The sequence below is a fragment of the Spermophilus citellus genome (assembly GCF_964194105.1).
Source record: "Spermophilus citellus genome assembly, chromosome: 12".
In the NCBI taxonomy this organism is placed as follows: Eukaryota; Metazoa; Chordata; class Mammalia; order Rodentia; family Sciuridae; genus Spermophilus; species Spermophilus citellus.
In genome coordinates this window covers 95,392,297-95,412,554 of record NC_138198.1, presented here as the reverse complement: position 1 = coordinate 95,412,554, position 20,258 = coordinate 95,392,297, and the positions used below count along the sequence as shown (strand labels likewise).

Genomic DNA, 20,258 nt, shown 5'->3' with positions numbered 1-20,258 from the left:
CTCCCATCTCATGTCTCTGTTTAATGTTAATCTTTTCTTCCTGCTTTTCCTCCCTGCTCTGTTCATAGTTGCTCTCATTATATCAAAGAAGACATTTGGTATTTGTTTTTTAGGGATTGGCTAGCTTCACTAAGCATAATCTGCTCTAGTGCCATCCATTTCCCTGCAAATTCTATGATTTTGTCATTTTTTATTGCTGCATAGTACTCCATTGTGCATAGATGCCACATCTTTTTTATCCATTCACCTATTGAAGGGCATCTGGGTTGGTTCCACAGTCTAGCTATTGTGAATTGTGCTGCTATGAACATCGATGTGGCATTATCCCTGTAGCATGCTCTTTTAAGGTCTTCAGGGAATAGTCCGAGAAGGGCAATAGCAGGGTCAAATGGTGGTTCCATTCCCAGCTTTCCCAGGAATCTCCAAACTGCTTTCCAAATTGGCCGCGCCAATTTTCAGTCCCACCAGCAATGTACAAATGTACTCTTTTCTCCACATCCTCGCCAGCACTTGCTGTTGTTTGACTTCATAGTGCCTGCCAATCTTACTGGAGTGAGATGGTATCTTAGGGTGGTTTTGATTTGCATTTCTCTGACTGCTAGAGATGGTGAGCATTTTTTCATGTACTTGTTGATTGATTGTATGTCCTCCTCTGAGAAGTGTCTGTTCAGGTCCTTGGCCCATTTGTTGATTGGGTTATTTGTTATCTTATTGTCTAATTTTTTGAGTTCTTTGTATATTCTGGATATTAGGGCTCTATCTGAAGTGTGAGGAGTAAAAATTTGTTCCCAGGATGTAGGCTCCCTATTTACCTCTCTTATTGTTTCTCTTGCTGAGAAAAAACTTTTTTAGTTTAAGTAAGTCCCAGTTGTTGATTCTTGTTATTAACTCTTGTGCTATGGGTGTCCTATTAAGGAATTTGGAGCCCGACCCCACAATATGTAGATCGGAGCCAACTTTTTCTTCTATCAGACGCAGAGTCTCTGATTTGATATGAAGCTCCTTGATCCATTTTGAGTTAACTTTTGTGCATGGCGAGAGAAAGGGATTCAGTTTCATTTTGTTGCATATGGATTTCCAGTTTTCCCAACACCATTTGTTGAAGATGCTATCCTTCCTCCATTGCATGCTTTTAGCCCCTTTATCAAATAGAAGATAGTTGTAGCTTTGTGGATTAGTCTCTGTGTCCTCTATTCTATACCATTGGTCCACCCGCCTGTTTTGGTACCAGTACCATGCTGTTTTTGTCACTATTGCTCTGTAATATAGTTTGAAATCTGGTATCGCTATACCGCCTGATTCACACTTCCTGTTTAGAATTGCTTTTGCTATTCTGGGTCTTTTATTTTTCCATATGAATTTCATGATTGCTTTATCTATTTCTACAAGAAATGCCGTTGGGATTTTGATTGGCCTTGCATTAAACCTATAGAGAACTTTTGGTAATGTCGCCATTTTGATGATGTTAGTTCTGCCTATCCATGAACAGGGTATATTTTTCCATCTTCTAAGATCTTCTTCTACTTCTCTCTTTAGGGTTCTGTAGTTTTCATTGTATAAATCTTTCACCTGTTTTGTTAGGTTGATTCCCAAGTATTTTATTTTTTTTGAGGATATTGTGAATGGAGTGTTTTTCTTCATTTCCGTTTCAGAAGTTTTGTCGCTCATATACAGAAATGCCTTTGATTTATGCGTGTTAATTTTATATCCTGCCACTTTGCTGAATTCATTTATTAGTTCTAGTAGTTTCTTTGTAGACCCTTTTGGGTCTTCTAGGTATAGAATCATGTCATCTGAAAATAGTGATAATTTAAGTTCTTCTTTTCCTATTTTTATGCCTTTAATTTCGTCTGTCTAATTGCTCTGGCCAGTGTTTCGAGAACTATATTGAATAGAAGTGGTGATAGAGGGCATCCCTGTCTTGTTCCAGATTTTAGAGGGAATGCCTTTAACTTTTGTACATTCAGAATGATGCTAGCCTGAGGCTTAGCATAGATAGCTTTTACAATGTCAAGGTAAGTTCCTATTATCCCTAGTTTTTCTAATGTTTTGAACATAAAGGGATGCTGTACTTTGTTGAATGCTTTCTCTGCGTCTATCGAGATGATCATATGGTTCTTATCTTTAAGTCTATTGATGTGGTGAATAACATTTATTGATTTCCGTATATTGAACCATCCTTGCATCCCAGGGATGAATCCTACTTGATCATGGTGCACAATTTTTTTGATGTGTTTTTGTATTCGATTCGCCAGAATTTTATTGAGGATTTTTGCATCTAGGTTCATTAGAGATATTGGTCTGTAGTTTTCTTTCTTTGAGGTGTCTTTGTCTGGTTTCGGAATCAGGGTGATGTTGGCCTCATAGAATGAATTTGGAAGAGCTCCCTCTTTTTCTATTTCCTGAAATAACTTGAAAAGTATTGGTATTAATTCTTCTTTAAAGGTTTTGTAAAACTCCGATGTATACCCATCCGGTCCTGGGCTTTTCTTGGTTGGTAGTCTTTTGATGGCTTCTTCAATTTCATCCATTGATATTGGTCTGTTTAAATTGTGTGTATCCTCCTGACTCAGTCTGGGCAAATCATATGACTTAAGAAATTTATCGATGTCTTCACTATCTTCTATTTTATTGGAATATAGGTTTTCAAAATAATTTCTAATTGTCTTCTGTATTTCTATAGCATCTGCTGTGATATTGCCTTTTTCATCCCGTATGTTAGTAATTTGAGTTCTCTCTCTTCTTCTCTTCGTTAGCATGGCTAAAGGTCTGTCGATCTTATTTATTTTTTCAAAGAACCAACTTTTAGTTTTGTTAATTTTTTCAATAGTTTCTTTTGTTTCAATTTCATTGATTTCCGCTCTGATTTTAATTATTTCTTGCCTTCTGCTACATTTTCTGTTGTTTTGCTCTTCCTTTTCTAGGGCTTTGAGATGAAGTGTGAGCTCATTTATTTGTTGGTTTTTTCTTTTTTTGAGGAATGACCACCAGGCGATGAATTTCCCTCTTAAAACTGCTTTCATTGTGTCCCATAGATTCCGATATGTTGTGTCTGTATTTTCATTTATCTCTAAGAATTTTTTAATTTCCTCCTTTATGTCTTCTGTAACCCATTGATCATTCAGTAACATATTGTTCATTTTCCATGTGATGTAGGATTTTTCCTTCCTTCTTTTATCATTGATTTCCAGTTTCATTCCATTATGATCAGATAAAATGCAAGGTATTATCTCCACCCCTTTATATTTACTGAGGGTTGCCCTATGGCATAATATATGGTCTATTTTTGAGAAGGATCCATGTGCTGCTGAGAAAAAAGTATTTCCATTTGATGATGGTTGATATATTCTATATATGTCAGTTAAGTCTAGGTTATTGATTGTGATATTGAGTTCTATAGTTTCTTTACTCAACTTTTGTTTGGAGGATCTGTCCAATGGTGAGAGAGGTGTGTTGAAGTCACCCATAATTATTGTGTTGTGGTCTATTTGATTCTTGGACTTGAGAATTTGTTTTATGAATGTCGCAGCACCATTATTTGGTGCATAAATATTGATAATTGTTATGTCTTGTTGGTGAATGGTTCCTTTTAACAGTATATAATATCCTTCCTTATCCCTTTTGATTAACTTAGTCTTGAGGTCGATTTTATTCGACATGAGGATGGCCACCCCTGCTTGTTTACGAGGACCGTGTGCATGGTATATTTTTTCCCCATCCTTTCACCTTCAGCCTGTGTATGTCTTTTCCAATCAGATGTGTCTCCTGGAGGCAGCATATTGTTGGATTTGTTTTTTTAATCCATGATACCAGCCTATGTCGCTTTATTGGAGAGTTTAAGCCATTAACATTCAGAGTTACTATTGATATATGGTTTGTACTTCCAGCCATGTTTGATTATTTATCCTTTTTTTAAAAAACTTAGTTTGTTTCTCCATGATTATCTTTCCCCTCGCCCTCTGTCTTTACCGAGACACTTCCCACTGATGGTTTTGGTTATTGTTTTTCATTTCTTTCTCGTGTAGTGTTTTGCTCAAAATGCTTTGCAATGCTGGTTTTCTGGCTGCAAATTCTTTTAACTTTTGTTTATCATGAAAGATTTTTATTTCGTTGTCATACCTGAAGCTTAATTTTGCTGGATACAGAATTCTTGGTTGGCATCCATTGTCTTTCAGTGTTTGAAATACATTGTTCCATGACCTTCTTGCTTTCAGTGTCTGTGATGAAAAATTTGTTGTTAACCTTATTGGTTTACCCCTGAATGTAATCTGTCTCCTTTCTCCTGTAGCTTTTAATATTTTCTCTTTGTTCTGTATATTGGATATCTTCATAACAATGTGTCTTGGTGTTGGTCTATTGTGATTTTGTGTGCTCGGTGTCCTGTATGCATCTTCAATTTGTATATCTGTTTCCTTTTTTATTTCTGGAAAATTTTCTGTAATTATTTCATTCAGCAGGTTACTCATTCCCTTGGTTTGAATCTCTGTACCTTCTTCTATCCGTAAGACTCATAAGTTTGGTTTTTTAATGTTATCCCATAACTCTTGGATGTTTTTCTCGTGATTTTTTACCAGCCTTTCTGAGTTGGCTAGACTCTTTTCAAGATGATATATTTTGTCTTCATTATCTGACGTTCTGGCTTCTACTTGCTCCACTCTGTTAGTGATACTCTCAATTGAGTTTTTAATTTGGTTTATCGTTTCCTTCATTTCTAGAATTATTGTTTGATTATTTTTTATAATCTCTATCTCCTGATAGAGATGCTTAACTTCTTCTTTTATCTGTTTATGTAATTCATTCTCAATGTGTTCTTTCGCTGATTGAATTTGCTGTCTTGTATCCTCTTTAAGGTTCCATTCCATCTGTCTAAGGTGTTCCTTGAGTTCTTTATATGACCATTTTTCTGATGACTCTAGGTCCTCCTGAATATTTAGGCTGTCCTGCATTGTTTGTACTCCTTTTCTTCCTTGCTTTTTGAAGCTGCTCATGTTACTTCTTGTTCTGTTTTACTGATGAATTACTGTTTACTCCTATAAATTTATTAGATGCTTGGGAGGAAAGGTATTAGAAGGGAAGGGAAGAAGTCACTAAAGAGAATGAGAGTAAGCAGGTAGAATTCAAGGAAGGGGGTATAAGATAATTGAAAAGAAATGAAAAGACAAAAGAAGAAAAAAATAGGAAATAAAAAAGAAAAAAAAATTAAAAAAAATAATAAAAAAATTAAAATTAAAATTAGAAGAAAAAAAATTTAAAAAAAATTGTAAAAAAAATTTAAAAAAACAACAAGAAAGAAAAATGAAAATGAAAGAAAAACCCAAATCAAAAAAAAAAAAAAAAAAGAGAGAAAAGAAAAAAAGAAAAAAAAAAACTAATAAATGCAGTCTTAGAGTTTGATTAACTTCTCTTCCAGTAGGTGGTGCTGTGCCCACCAGGCCAAGTTTCTCCTGTCAATACGCAGGTACCAATCACTGTGCAGCAGCTCCTCCCAGACTGGGCGAGTCTCCAATCCTGAGTGCCTAGGGCCTCCTCTTGTGTCTAGTCACTTCCCACTTTTCCTCTAGCCAGGCCCCTCTCATGGGTGCGCACGCTCACCACAATACTGGCTACACGCCAGGTCTGCTGCTCCCGGGAGCCCTGTTTTCATGAACGACTGGGCACACTCTTCCAGTTTGCCATTCCCTCAGACCCTAAGTTTGTAGAGCTTGGGGCTGAGAATCCTCAGCGAATTTTACTTGCCCTCCGGTAGCCACGCCTCCGGTAGCTGGTGCAAGAGACCTCAGCTGTCAGCACTGGTGGGAGCGGTAGTTCCGCGCCGCGGGTCCCGTGCCACCTCTGATTCCCTCGGTCTGGCTATTGTGCTCACGGGAGAGCTGGGAGGGGCCCTTACGGGAGAGCTGGGAGGGGCCCTTAAGGTTTCCCCGATGTGTGGAGAGGGAAGGCTAGGGAATTACACACCTGTAGCCGCAGGTTTCAATGAAGTTATCTCCTCTGCCGCAGTCTGATGACGTCAGTTCTCTGCCATGGTGGTATCTCTTGCAAATGGCGACAGTTCGTTTCCCTTTGCAGGGCGACCAATGCAACGGGTGGGTCCTTACTGTCTCTCCCAAACCCCGTTTCAAACCTGTGGCCACTACCTATGAAGGCTCGGTAGACATTTACCTCCGTAGGATGAGAAGGGCTGACCAGTTGTTTCAGCAGGATGGATTAGTGCTGAGTCACAGCTGTTTGTCTGCGGGAAGCAGGCGAACGGGAGCTTGAATTCAGCTGATCCGGGCTCAGTGTGTGTTCTGAGAGGCCCAGACTGTTCGCCCCAGATCCATGTCAGCTCGGCATTGCCTAGTGATCCAACTTCCTAGCCTTAGACTTGGCCCGCCCGGGACGCGGGGAGCGAGCCCGGTGTCCCGGCGTGTCCCAGGCGCTCACGCAGCTGACGTCCCGTTCGCCTCACCAGCCCTTCCTGCTGCGTGCCGTGGCCGGACTCCCTTTTTTTTAATCTTGACTTTGTATCCTGCAATATTACTGAATTCACTTATAAGTTCTAATAATTTTTTTGATGGAGTATTTAGTTTTTTCTATGTATAGAATTATGCATTTGCAAACAGGGATAATTTAACTTATTTCTTCACAATTTAGATGTCTCCTTTCTTTCTCTTTCCTAATTTTTCCTGCTAAGACTTTCAGTACTATATTAAATTAGAATGGTAAAAGGACATCCTTGTATTATTACTGATCTTAGAGGAAAGAATTTCAGCTTTCACCTATTCAGCATGATACAGGATATGGGTTGATTCCATATAGACTTCAGTATTCTAAGGTATGTTATATCTACAACTAATTTGTTAAGCATTTTTATCATAAAGGGATGCTGAATCTTTTTTTGTGTGTATGTGTGATGCTGGGGATTGAACCCAGGGCCTTGAGCATGCAAGGCAAGCACTCTACCAACTGAGCTATCTCCCAAGCCTGGGATGCTGAATCTTATCAAACGCTTTTGCTGCGTTTATTGAGTGATCATATGGTTTTTGCCCTTCATTCTGTTGATACTAGATTTATTGATTTGTATATGTCGAACCATGCTTATATTCTCAGAAAGAATCCCACCTGATATGGTATATGATCTTTTTGTCACCAGTAGCTATGTTCTAAAGTCTGTGGGCTATTAAGATGTTCCCTAGGTCATATGGGGCATGTGGAGGTAACATTTGGGCTTGTGGTGCTGGTATCTATACCCCTTGAAATGTAGAGTGTAGGGGAGAACTCCAAAGGATCCTGCAGGTTGAATACAGGTACTGTTGGAATTTGTAGCTTTGGTATGGGTGGCCCTGGTTTTGTAGGGCATGGTCATACTGAAAAAGCTCTAGTGGGGACGAGGCTTGCAGTGTTGGTAGTTAGAATCCTAGAGCTGAAGAACACACATGGGCCCATCCCCTGGTCTCCAGGGACAAGCTGAACAATGTTGAGGCATTTTGCACCAGAAGCTGTAATCCCAAGGTCATGAGTTGGGAAGAATTTTTGTAGGTCCTTCCAGTCAAGTGTAGGTGCTGGAACAGGATGGAGCCATTGGCGGCTGCTTTCCTGGAGTTGCAGGGATAAGCCAGGATCCAAAGCTCCTGATGCACAGGTATGGTTGAAGCCAGGACTCTGTAGCAGTGGCTACAGTCCCAAACTTTTGGGGTGGGAAGAAGATCTTTCCTAACTTCCATGGGACAAACATGGATGGTATTCAGGCTTGTGGCTGTGGCAGCTACTGTTCTTGAAGCTGCAGGATAATGAGGGTGGTGTCTTCTGCTAAGTGGGGTATGAATTCTGTCAGGGCACAGGGTTTGACTGCCAGCACCTAGGTCAAGGTAGTGTCTAGCAGTGGCTGTTAACAATGGTCTGAGTTTTGGGTGTTTGAGGGAGGTCCAAAGTGAGTAACTTCATTGAAACAGAGGAGTCACTTTTAGACCAGCCAGTTCCCTGAACTGGATTTAAAGCTTCTAAGACTTGTGAAATTCTGCATTTAGGTCTGTTGGTCTGCTGGTATGACTGAGGTTGTTGGCACTTTCTTGCTTACTTTTGCAAGGAGCACTACTGGAGAGCTGGTGTTAAAATTGTGAATTGCTCTGTCTCTTCTCTATGTTGCCTTTCCAACTCTTCATGCTGTTTAGGATTCCCATCAATTTGCTAATTCCAGAATTCTTCCTGTCTCATTCTTTTGAAAATACAGTTTTTTCTTTGTTGCCCTGATTCTTCTTTGCTGAGTCATGCACAGAGTACCTCTACTCAGCCAACTTCCACATAAACTTTCCATAGAAAATTGTGATTAAAAAAAATTAGCCTTGGTGATTTATCTCTAATTTCAATAATTTAGATTAATAGGTAGGATTCTTCAAGGGATTTTCATGTTATTTTTTCACTATAGGCTTATTAATGTATCCTGTTAAATCCTTAGAGAGAGGATGACAATAGCTAAAGAAAAATGCTAATGCAGAGGAATAGGCCTGGGATTAGGAATGGGGCAGAAAGAAGAAAGGTAGAATGTTGGTATGCTGGGATTAGGCAGTGAGAAGATGTGCAATTATGACGTAGGGACTTCCAAATATGTCTTAAGACCAAGTGTATCACAGTCAATTTTGAAAATCAAAAATGTATATCACTGGGCTGGGGTTGTAGCTCAGTGCAGAGCACTTGCCTAACATGTGTGAGGCATTGGGTTGAATCCTCAGAACCACATAAAAATAAATAAGTTGTCCATCTAAGACTCTAAAAAGTTTTTTAAAAAAATGCACATCACTGCTGACCATTCCTAGCAATCCTGATTCAATTAATCTAAGGTGAGGCCTACAAATAGGTATTTTTTTACAAGAATTCCTATGGAATCTCAGTGTGCAAACAGGTTTTATAACTACCACTTGAAGGCAATTAAACCCTTTCAGAATCTTTATAAAGGGCTAATATTGAGGACAAAATCCATTATTAATAACTTTAGGAAGGTCTTAAGTGAACTCAGAAACACATGTCCTAGGAATATAACATTAAATCTTAGCTATCATCTAGCCAAGGATTTTACTCCCCCACCCTCCTTCCCTATTTAGAAGAAAAACAAATGAAGGGGTCATCTTAAGACCCTGGAAAAATTTAGTGAATTGTGTGAAGAAAATCCCTTGAATGCAGGATCATTTATGACTGCTTCTAAACCACATCTTTGCAGAGAATCTGCCACCCAAGTCATTTGTTGGAGAGGTCAGTATCATTCAGGAGCACTATTCTAGGTGTCTAGACAAGACTTTGTTTCCTATAAAGCAAGCTAATGTTGAAGTGCCCAGTATGGCTAACCAAGTTAAAACCTTTGCACATAAGGGATTGGGTTTAGCATGATACAGTCACAGGCATATTTGTAATACAAATATAAATACAAAAATACAAACCAGTTGTCCACCTCAGGATTAAACCTAACCATATGCCTAAACTTTTATTAGGTTTGAACCTAGAATCACAAGAGCAAGTCCCAAATTGTTTTTTATTGCTTGTGTGATCTTGGTAAGTTGCATGATAGTTACTATTTAAGAGGCACTTAGTCAAATACTAGGATAGTGCTGAGTACTTTACATTCACTATCTTGGTTAATCCTTATGATATGCCTATGAGGAAAATGTTATTATTCCCATTTTATAGATTAAATAAAAGATTTGCTCAAATCACATAGCTAACATTTAAATCCAAGCCTATTAACCTAGGTGTTATAATTATTATACCTGGACTCTTAATTGTTCTATAATTGCCTCTTAGAGCTTTATGTTTTCATGATTGTGATGATTACATTAGGTAACATATAAAATAATCTTTATAAAAAGTATTAAAGTAAGAATAGTAAGAAGTACCCACCAAAATTTTCATGAAGTTAAGGGGATTTTATGACCTTGGAGCAAATGAACAACTCTAAAATAGCATTTCATGGGGCTAAAAACTGTGAAATGATAGCAGGGACTAGCAATACTGAACAGGTGTCACTAATCAAAGAGTTTTCAGAGTTAAGTAGACACACCAAGGAACCATAATCCTCATCTTTGCTGAGCTGGCAAAGAAATGCACTATTGGGCTGGGACTGTAGCTCAGTGGCAGAGCACTTGCCTAGCATGTGTGAGGCACTGGGTTTGATCCTCAGCACATTAAAAAAAATCAAATAAAGGCATGCTGTCCAACTACAACTATAAAAGAGATTTAAAAAAGGGGGGGGGGTTGCAACTACTAGGAACAAATATTAAAATTTTGAATTTTTTTTTCAAAATTTGAAAAAGCACTACAAATATGTTCCCTTTGTTTTAACTTAAAATATTGTTTTTTTAAAAAAATTCTGTTAGCAATATATCATTGTTGTGAAACATCTGTAAAATATAGAAAAACCTGAAGAATAAAATAGCTCCTTATGAAAATCTCACCAGGCACTTAGGCTTGTAGAAAGATTTCCTGAAGCCAAGGTCTAGAATTCTATGTAAGTGACTACCTATGAGAAGAATGTCTTGACAGGATTCCTCAAGCTGAATTCATTTCTTGGAATTATGTTACATCTTTATTATTGCTACTTAGCCTATTTGTTTCTACTTCCTAATTCTATAAAGCAAGGGTGTTCAAGAAGTATAGATGATTATATTAATGGGTTTTTAAGAATGAGAATTACAATATCAGCACATCATGGCTTAACTAAAAGCAATATCTTTTGATCAAACATGAGAATTTTCATGCAATCAACTGTTCTTGGTGGTAATGGAGTTGCTGTCAAGGAATTCCAATCTATCAGCTTTACTAAATGAAAATTCTTCTGAATAGCTGGGCTTTTCACCCTTCTGGTTAAACATGGAAGACAGATTTATTTATAACTGTATTTTCTTTTACATATTTAAAATAACACCTTCTTTTCTGAAGTTTATACATTAGTCCTTTTCATTGTCATCAATTTATGAACATAATGTCATTAGGTCTTGTATTATTTTATTATTTACAATATACTAAAAATGGAAAAGTTATAGTTAATGCTACTTTGTGTATAGTGTGTAAGGCAGAAAAAGCTATAATGATAGTTTTAGGACCTGGTAGTGCACATTTTAGGAAATTCATTTTGAAAAGTTTGAGAAGAAATTCTATCTAATATTTTGAAACTAATTTTTAATAGTCATTGTAAAATCTTTTTTTTAAATATTTTTTTTTAGCTGTAGTTGGACACAATACCTTTATTTTATTTATTTATTTTTATGTGGTGCTGAGGATTGAACCTGGCGCCTTGCACGTGTGCTAGGCAAGCATTCTACTGCTGAGCCACAACTCTAGCCCTGTAAAATCTTTATAATAATATTTAATTTGTATGAACACATAAATAAATATACCTCCACATGTACAACACAATACTTGGCATACAGTATGCATTCAGTGAGTAACAGCTGAGTATCATCAGAAGTAGTCATCATTCACATGCTTTAACTAAACAGAGGAGTGGGGTCTGTTATTCAAACTTACCACAAACCCCTGCAGAGGTTTGGGGTTTTAATTTTGCTTATACCTCTCTGCCACTCAAAGAATAACACATGATTATTTCCTCTGCTAGGCATGTGAGAGAATCTGCTTGAATACGTGACACCATTTGTGTACATTAGAGGTAAAAAGAAAGTTTGACTTTGACTTTAAAAAAGGTTTTGTGATATTGGGCACAAATGCAAGAAAATGTTGCAATTGGGCTGTTGTGTATAAATGAACCACAGAAGCTTCACTTGCCTATAGTTTCTTCCTATGCAGTTACAGAAACAAATTCCACTGCTTAAAGCAAGTTTGTGTGATTCATACCCTACCAGAATTTGATTATTTTAGTGTTCCTACTACAGAACCAAATCTCAGTTTTAGGAAGAATAGAAAATGAAAAAATACTGAAATTTGGGATTATAAAACTAGTTTTTCTAGGTGTGGTGGTGCAAACCTATAATCCCAGAAATGGGATGCTGAGGCAGGAAGATGGCAAATTCAAGACAAGCCTCAACAACTTAGCAAGACCCTGTCTCAAAACAAAAATAAAAAAGGACTGGGGGTATAGCTCAGTGATAAGAGTGCTCTTGAGTTCAATATCCAATCTCTCTCTCTCTCTCTCTCTCTCTCTCTCTCTCTCTCTCACACACACACACACACACACATAAATAAATAAATAAAATAAAAAATAAAGAAAGAAGCAGCCATTTTCAAGTCTTTTCTGCTCCTTTATAACGACCTTTGCCAATTGCTCATTCTCTCTCAGTTCTCATTCTCTCTGTTAAATGGGATACTACTTACCACACAGGGTTTTGGTACAAATTAAATGAAATACTGTATGATAAAAGCATTTTTAAAATCTGAAGTACTATGCTAAGAACTGTGAATAGTAATTATAATTTTGGGTATTATATTTCTATTCTATTTTATAATTTATATTATTTCATAAGTATTTTATTATTATAATAAAAATATGTCACTTGTGTAGGTTTGAATCTTCTAGCAGCTTCCAATCCAGAATTTTGTTGCTGAGATAAACAAGATTACTCTTATAATCAAGAAGAACATATTTATATGATTTTCCTTTCTCTTCAATCTGAATGGTCACTGGCCATGTGACATGGGAAACTAAATGGTGCCTGAACTGCTCATGGTTTTTCACCTTGGAATATCATCCAGAAAGTACAAAGAGTAGCATGCAGAAATGTTTTTCTTCATATCACAGCCAAGGATCCAAATGTCACATGTTGTTTTATTATTTTGAAGGCTGTGCTATCATAAGTGGTGGTGGAAGCAAATGGATTTTCATGTCAAGTTACTTAAGGTAAAAATAAGTAATGACTGTTTTCGAGACAGAGAAGAATTCTTCCAGCCTGGGCTTGGGCGAGTACAGCACCAGGTTTTTGGACCTGGTGCTTGGATGTTAGTGGAGCATGAGGATCTCACAAGCCAGCATGAGGCAGCATGTGTACAGTTGCCTATAAGCATGGCCACACACAGGCCATTTGACTTAATAATGTGCAACCTTACAGCAAAATTTTCAAAATACATTAAGCATATGGTTTGAAAGCAAAGGACCAAGATCTTTAAAAAAGAACAAGTTAAACTATTTTTAAAGCCTCCAAATAAGCTATCAAGTCTTCTAAAGTATATATTCAAATATTTTCTAAACCCCCTCAAGAAAAAAACAGGCTTTACCAAATGCTCTCCTGTCAATAACTCAAAAAAAAAAAAAAAAAAACTGTTGATACTTCTGTGTTGTGTTAAAAAAAGAAAAACCCTTTCTTTAAATTTTTTTTTTTTTTGAAAAGGCAAAGTGTAATTCCTAGAAATAGGCTAAGTTCATGGGGTTGCAGCTGTAGCTCAGTGGTAGAGCGTTTGCCTAGCAAGTTTGATCCTCAGCACCACATAAAAAATAAACAAAATAAAGGTATTGTGTCCATCTACAACTAAAAAATAAATAACTTTTTTTTTTTAAAAAAGAAAGAAATAGGCTAAATTCATTTTCAGTTTCAAGAATTCACTAGTTGGGCATGATTTGGAGAGATTTGCCTTTTTTCCTTCACATCTTACAGAAAAAGGGATTGCAAGAGTACCAGCTGTAACCCTTTTGAAATCATGGAAGAGCAGAGAGACGAGGCCTTAGTCACGTTCTGGTTCAGAGACTGAGAATTTAATACTGCTACCACAGGCCTGGTGTTTGCTTCTGCTTATCAGTTTGGAACAATCATTATTATGTTGTCATAAGACTAGAAACTTGATCAGTATTTTAAAAAGTGACTCCCAGAAGATACTACCTACATTTTAATATAATGTGTATCAGATCTACATACATGAATAGAGAAAGAAACCAGCAGAAAAATGATATACAGCTGTAATAAAACTTATTTCCCAGTCCAATTTGAAATAAAAGACATAAAGATCCAAACTACATTAATGCAAAGATCTGCTTGTTGCAAGTATACTTTTTGATTAAATTGGCATACATCAAGTACAATTAGAAAGGTTATTTATATCAAAGAAATACATAACTCTGCATCTTAATGGGGATGACAATTACAGTTGATGGTTGCTAATTAACACGACTTCTTTTGCTTTGGGTGTTAGATATTTCCTTTATTCTTGATTGTTAGCAATGGACATACCTAATCCTGGAAGGCACAACAGGGTTAATTATCAGTAACGTCTGTGCTCATAACACTTTAATTTGAGAAGCTAATGGTAACCTGCTCAGGTCTAATTTCACATTGGAATTGATTTCACCAGTAGAACTGGTAAACTCTGACTTAGCCTCATGGCAGCAAAGGTATATATTCATTCAATTTTCTTTCAGAGCTGAGGCTCACCTACCCACCAGGTATTTGAAATGACAGGAAGAAAAGCCCTTCCCATCCTCTCTCCAGGTAGAGTGATCTATGTGGTGTTGCCTAACCAAGCAGAAGTGAATGGCACCATTTAATTCAGTCCCACCACCCTCTTGTGCCAAGATGATCATGGTCCTTACTATCCTTGTCAGTTCAGGAGTATGCAGTTAGTGCTTGAAGCTGGATGTGAAACGGAGAGAAAGAAACATTGCAGCTCTTAGCATGGAAGACTGTAATGCCCTCTTTGCTTGTGTTGTAAATTACATATTTATTTTGTTAGCATGAGATAGATGAATATTTCTACATACAAAGGTGCTCAGCTAAAATCAGGATAAGTGATATTAATGTCCTATGGTCAGTATTATTGAACCTCGAAAGCAATAAACTTTATGAGTCGATAAATATTACATTTGCAACATAGTTAACATTCCTTTACTGTCTCTAGCTCTTATTACACATTGTAACCACAAGTCTACAATACATTATTCATATTTGGGGTGTCACCAAGTGATGGATTGCTGTAGGAGAGGCTGTCCTTTAAATAAATCAACAAATAAAAATGCAAATGTTAACATTTTCAGCCACAACTTTTTCCATCTTGAATGGGGAATGAAAATTTCACATTATATTGACAGCCAGCAGAGAGAACAATTAACAGCCTACACTATGAATGAGAAAGATGACTCTGCCATGCCTGTTTTTTTCAGCTGTACAAGGAACGATATTGGACACTTCCAGGTGTTTTCAGAGAACAAAGGAAAACCTATTTCTCACCAGCATCTGAACTACAGCATCCTCTTGTGCAAATCTTAAACATTCTTGGAATTTTAGGGTGGATGGAAGGCTTTTCCTCAGGGTCTCCTAAGTTCCTTCAAAGGTTTGTTAGGAGGAAGAATCACAGGCATTCCTCTTGCATTAAACGTTTGCCCGTAACTGAAAAGTAGTCTATAAAAAAAGGCCTTTTGTACACTTTGCAATAAGAATGATTCAAATACTCCTGATTCTGAAGTCTGCAAAGCACCCACTGGGCCTTCCTGGTAACTGATTTTCATACTATTGAATCTTTTTTTTTCAACTCTGCACTTTGTATAATAGACCTATAATATGCCATTGTGCATGTCTAAGGATAAAATTTGGTGTGCTACACATTGTTTTATTTAGCCAAATGCTCATTATTTATACAGCTTCTGAAAATCTATATTTAGCTGATCTGTAGCATTAAGGACTAAGAGAGAAATAATCATTTTTTAAAAGTCTATAAATGTGAGTCTTCACAGCAATTTTAACCTGGTTTGTAAAACTCTATAAAGTTAATATGGTCCATTCAGAAAACATGTGCTGAGGATGTTTTATAAAACCCTTACGGTGAAACATTTTATTCCTCCTTTTCATGCTTCTCTTTAAACTGAAATGCAATCACTAAAAATATATTAAAATGATGTTAAAAATCTCATTTTAATCTCTAACAGTAGTAAAACTGAGACTCAAAATGTAGATTATCACCCCTCTTTAATTCTAAATCTTCCAAAAGACCCCCTCCAAAAGGAGAGCAAGATGGAAACTCTTCGAGCACAAGCTTCCAAGCACAGTGTTAAGTGGTCCAAAGAGGGAGTCCAACAACATTCCAGAATCACAACTCCTTGTGGGTCTTTGTGGGTGGCCACCACAATGGGAAATTGTCATTGCCAGCTGTCACAAAAATATTTAAGATTACAAATCTGGAGTCTGAAATGCTGGCTCTGCATGTCCTTTTATTGGATATGTAAACTTAGACAAGTCACTCAATCTCTCTTATTCTCAGTTTTCTAATTTTTAAAATGGGGATAATAATAGTACCATCTCAGAAGATTGTGAAGATTCAATTAGATAATACATTAAGGGTCTTGGTAAAGTGCTGGGCACATAGTTAAAATAGCAACTATTATAATTATCCTGTGTGTTAGAGTCATTTCTCAAAATTTCTTTATGATGCTTACTCTTCTGGCCCCAGAATTAAAGGCACAAAAATATGAACCACTTGGTTTTTAAGGATGCCTAGGTTTGGCTTTTGTGGAATAGTATTTCCACTGAATGAGTCTAGAACACAACCCTCTAGAGGAGAAAGAGTTAATGCTTCTCTCTCTTCAGAAATAACCAAAAACCAAAATAATAAATTTTACAGTACACTTTTGAAATCATTGGCCTTGAGACCAATAATTTAAGCATTTTTACTTTGAAATTCCAATGGACTGTGAATTAACTACAAATTAAGTCTTAAACTTAATATTCATCTAATAAAATGTTAAGAACATAAGAACTCAAAACCAATCAGATCCCCAAGGAAACATAAGCCAAATCCTTCTGGTACTGATGTTTATATAGTGAGATTTCAATGTAAATGGGAGTTGGATTATTAGATATGATAAATTTAAAATAATGTATTTCTTTCCATGACCCTAGAAATGGCTGATCAAATGATAACCCTCCTAATAGTACAAGTAACAATGATATACTTTTAATTAATACAAAAGCCACTATAATTTTCCAAATTAATTCAGTTAGTTATAGTTCCAATGTATAACTATCCCATGATAAACTGGAAAGGATCTACTGCTAAGCCGATTTTCTGATGAAGGAGAGGATTAATTTGGGTAACTTTAAAAATTCTTGCTAATTGCCATGATTAATTAAGAAAGTGCATGTACAGAGAAAAGAATTCCATGTGGCTTAACATGGCCAATTCCATATTCTTTAACATAAGGATTTCTCTATTGAGTAAGAGCCACTAAGAACTGTCAAGATTTTTCCAATCACTATTTTAAAAAAAATCTAAGAAGATGCTCTCATATGGAGAATGTTAAGTCAAAGAATCCCTGAAGCTTACCGGGAGGCGTTGTGTTGGTATGATGATGGGGCTGTGGCTACAAGCTCCTTTTGGCTTCCTGTTTGTATAGGAGATGTGGAAGCGTCTTTTCTAATTCCTATAATTGTCCCTGTATGAACAAAAAAAGGAAATAATTGAACATTCAATAAAAAGAAATGAAAATAAGTCCATTCTGAGTAATAGATCGGATATTATAGATATTTCCAAGCTTCAAAGACCAGGATATCCCCCTAATCCCCAAAATGGAACAATGCAGATAAAAAAACCTCAAGTTATTTTGTTTTTGTAAACATCACAGATCCACAATGCCATTTTTTGCTTGTTATTCTTTCCACATTTTTAATTGATGCATTTTTAAAAACTATACAACTTCTGTAATAATAGATTAACTAGAGGTTTTGTTATTACACCTGATTGCCTATCATATTCCTACAGATTTGGGTTTACTGTGAAAATGTCCAAGAAGGTAGGTTGTTTTTATATTGTGCTCTTTGACTATCATAAGAAAGAATCTTTCTTCTCTTTGCCAGAACAGAAAATTCCAATACTCTGTACCTCCTAACGCTCCAACTTATAATAATCCTCTTCAGAAGCTTTCAAGGTAAACCTAAATCTTGGAAGTTTTTTTAAAGAACTCCAAATTGGGCTACAACATGTTCTAATTAAAAGAGATGCTCAATTAACTATTCACTCTGGGCCTCAGGCAGATTCCTAAGCAACAGTTTATCTTCCCAAAATAATGGCTGATTTGGTTCCTGTTTCTTTCTAACAAACAATGTTCAGTTGATAATTACTTTTCTCTTTTGGAGTGCTAAATGAAAAGATGATATTAACAGAAAGATTTTTTTGTTTTTATTTTATTTTCTATTTATTATTTTCCAAACAACACAAAATATCTCTGTCTTTATCTTGGAAGACTACAAGAATCCCATTCACAATTTTCTTCTGGTTCCTGGGAAACTTTCCCAGAATGAATTAAGAAGTTATTTGGATAGAACTGGAGAATATCATGCTAAGTAAAATAAGTCAGTCCCCGAAATCCAAAAGCTGAATATTCTCTCTGATATATGGATGTTAAACCACAATAAGGGAGGGTGGGGAGGTGAAAAACAGAAGTTCATTGGATTAGACAAAGAGGAATGAAGGGAAGGGGGGGGAATAGAAAGGACAATAGAATTAATTTGAAATAATTTTCCTATCCTTATATGTGAATACATGACCAGGAAAACGCCACATCATGTACAACCACCAGAAGAGGATTCTAATTAGAAATAGTTATACTCTGTGTATGCTAAAATGTGCTCTACTGTCATGTAAAAGAACAAATTTAAAACAAGTTATTTGGGAAGATCCCCTCATTCTTTGAGGAAAGAGTGAGTAATGAAGATGGTTTGGGAGTGTTGGGAATTCAAGACCTTAAATGCCAAAAGCAGAGTATACTAACTATAAGAAAGGCAATAGTTTAGGTGTGACCAGAGAAAATCAGGCCTGGAGCAGGACAGAGTCTTACATTAGTAGAGATTATCATTAAAATGATGATTATTATCCTTGGTATTCAAAAGTCATACACTTAACAACCAAATATTCTCTATTATGGGGATGTAAAAGACCATCTGTCTAAATGTATAATTCAGTCCTCTTTGCATACACAAACCTCAGGATCCTTCACCCAATCCAGCACCTATTCATATTAGACATAATGTACACTAGTCCATAGAGTGCATTCAGTCAGTAAATATCTACTGAGTACCTATGATAGGCAAGGACCAGTGCCAGGATTAAGCTCAGGCTTTGTTTATGTGGAGGGGAAAGAAGGTGTGAGACTAAGGAAATGAGACAAACATAGATAACCTAAGGTAGTATAGGGTAGTAAGAATAGCTAAAACAGAGTGCTTGGAGGATGAGCCAGACATATACTATTCTCTCTCTCTCTCTCTCTCTCTCTCTCTCTCTCTCTCTCTCTCTCTCTCTCTCTCTCTCTCTCTCTCTCCCCCTTCCATCCATCCATCCATCTGTCTGTCCATCCGTCTTTTCAACAGATTCATTGGGGTATAATTTGAATACCATAAACTTTACCAATTTTAATTGAATAGTTTGATAAATAGTAGTAAATTTATATATCTGTAAAAGCAGAGCCATAAGTCAGTTTTAAAAATTTCTTTTCAAGATACTTAATTTTACAGTAGTTTTGGAATATTTTCTCCTTCAAAAAAGCTCCATATACCCATTTGCTGTCAATACTTACTCTCTGCCTGGGTCTGTTCTTACCTCCTCCAGCTCTCTCTATAGTTTTATATTGTCTATAAATCATTTGCATCTGCATAAAAATTCTGCTATTTTATATATTATAATATTTTTATATCAAACTTACAGAAAAGGAAAAATAAAAGAGGATTTACGTGACTTGCCCAAGGTCACAAAGCTATTAAGTGATGGAGTTGGAATCCATAACCAGGCAATCTGGTTGGAGAGTTCTCACCATTACACTATGCTGCTATAAAAATTATATGAAAAGTTTCAGGAATTAAGAAGTGGAAGAGATCAAATCTATAGGATTAGGGAAGTTTTGATGCAGAAGGTAGAATCTTAATGGGAAGGAATAAGGAGCATGGAATTTGAAGCAGAGAGACTTATAATTAGCAAAAGTAATAAATTAAAAACCTCAAAGATAAATATTTAATCAATTCAGGAAGTATTTATTAAACATCACTATGTCCTTATATCTTGCTAATGATTTTAAATGTATTATCATTAATCCTTGTAACAGTCTTTAAATTATATTATTGTCCTCATCTTACAGACAAGAAAATAGAAACTGCAAAGGTCAAACAGCATGTCCAACACACACAGCTAGTAAAGATAAAGCTGAATTTTAAATGCAATCAGGTCTGTTTGGCTCTCTATTACAGATTTCTAACTATTAGGTTAGATGGCCTCAAAAATAAAACAAAAACATCCAAGAAAAAATCCAAGAAAAACATCCAAACTGGTCTCTGGATAGAATAGTCTTGCAGAAGATTTTAGAACAGAGTACAACA

At 36.3% G+C, this 20,258-nt stretch overlaps 1 protein-coding gene across 7 annotated transcripts in view; it reads right to left on the bottom strand.

Moving 5' to 3' along the window:
- KIAA1328 overlaps positions 1–20,258 on the bottom strand; it is a gene marked incomplete at its 5' end in the record, with an annotated part of 283,630 nt that overhangs the window by 32,442 nt on the left and 230,930 nt on the right. For all 7 annotated transcript variants that reach the window (XM_081262751.1, XM_081262752.1, XM_081262755.1 and 4 more), the window contains one exon: positions 17,221–17,329. In XM_081262751.1, the coding sequence (XP_081118877.1) occupies positions 17,221–17,329 (109 nt within the window). The remainder of the gene's footprint in view (positions 1–17,220; positions 17,330–20,258) is intronic.